A 745-nucleotide genomic window follows, 5' to 3' on the forward strand; every position below is an offset into this window, starting at 1 on the left:
ACAACAACTCCTCCAAGCACAATGGCCACAAGAGCCCGTGTGTCCCCAACCTGACGGAGCGGCGGCGGAATGAGCTGTCAGAGGAGATCAACAACCTGCGCGACAAAGTCATTAGACAGACAGAGCAGAACAACCAACTGCACGACCAGGTTCAGAAGCTCACCGAGGAGAACAGCACCCTGCGCGAGCAAGTGGAGAGCACCGAGGAAGAGGAGGACGACCTGGCGCTCTGTGGTGCCGCGGCCGCTGCCGCCCCACCACCCCCAGTGGAGGAGGAATGCCTCGAAGACCTCCCGGAGAAGTTCGACGGCAACCCAGACACGCTGACGCCCTTCATGTCACAGTGCCAGGTCTTCATGGAGAGGAGCACCCGCGACTTCTCGGTGGACCGCGTGCGTGTGTGCTTCGTGACCAGCATGATGACCGGCCGCGCGGCACGCTGGGCCTCGGCCAAGCTGGAACGCGCCCACTACCTGATGCACAACTACCCGGCCTTCATGCTGGAGCTCAAGCACGTGTTCGAGGACCCCCAGCGGCGCGAGGCGGCCAGGCGCAAGATCCGGCGCCTGCGCCAGGGCCTGGGCTCGGTGGTGGACTACGCCCACGCCTTCCAGATGATCGCACAGGACCTGGACTGGAACGAGCCGGCGCTCATCGACCAGTTCCACGAGGGCCTGAACAGCCGCATCCAGGAGGAGCTGGTGCACATGGAGGCGGCCGAGTCGCTGTCGGTGCTCATCGGCCA

General features: G+C 64.4%; 1 protein-coding gene across 1 annotated transcript in view; it reads left to right on the top strand.

Moving 5' to 3' along the window:
- Window positions 1-2: 2 nt before the first annotated feature.
- PEG10 (paternally expressed 10) overlaps window positions 3-745 on the top strand; it is a gene marked incomplete at its 5' end in the record, with an annotated part of 6,834 nt that continues 6,091 nt past the window's right edge. Inside the window, 1 exon segment of the mRNA XM_021717964.1 lies at window positions 3-741. Within this exon segment, the coding sequence (XP_021573639.1) occupies window positions 3-741 (739 nt within the window).

Source organism: Carlito syrichta, unplaced genomic scaffold, assembly GCF_000164805.1.
Source record: "Carlito syrichta isolate Samal-C Ts95f unplaced genomic scaffold, Tarsius_syrichta-2.0.1 Scaffold311602, whole genome shotgun sequence".
NCBI classification, from domain to species: Eukaryota; Metazoa; Chordata; class Mammalia; order Primates; family Tarsiidae; genus Carlito; species Carlito syrichta.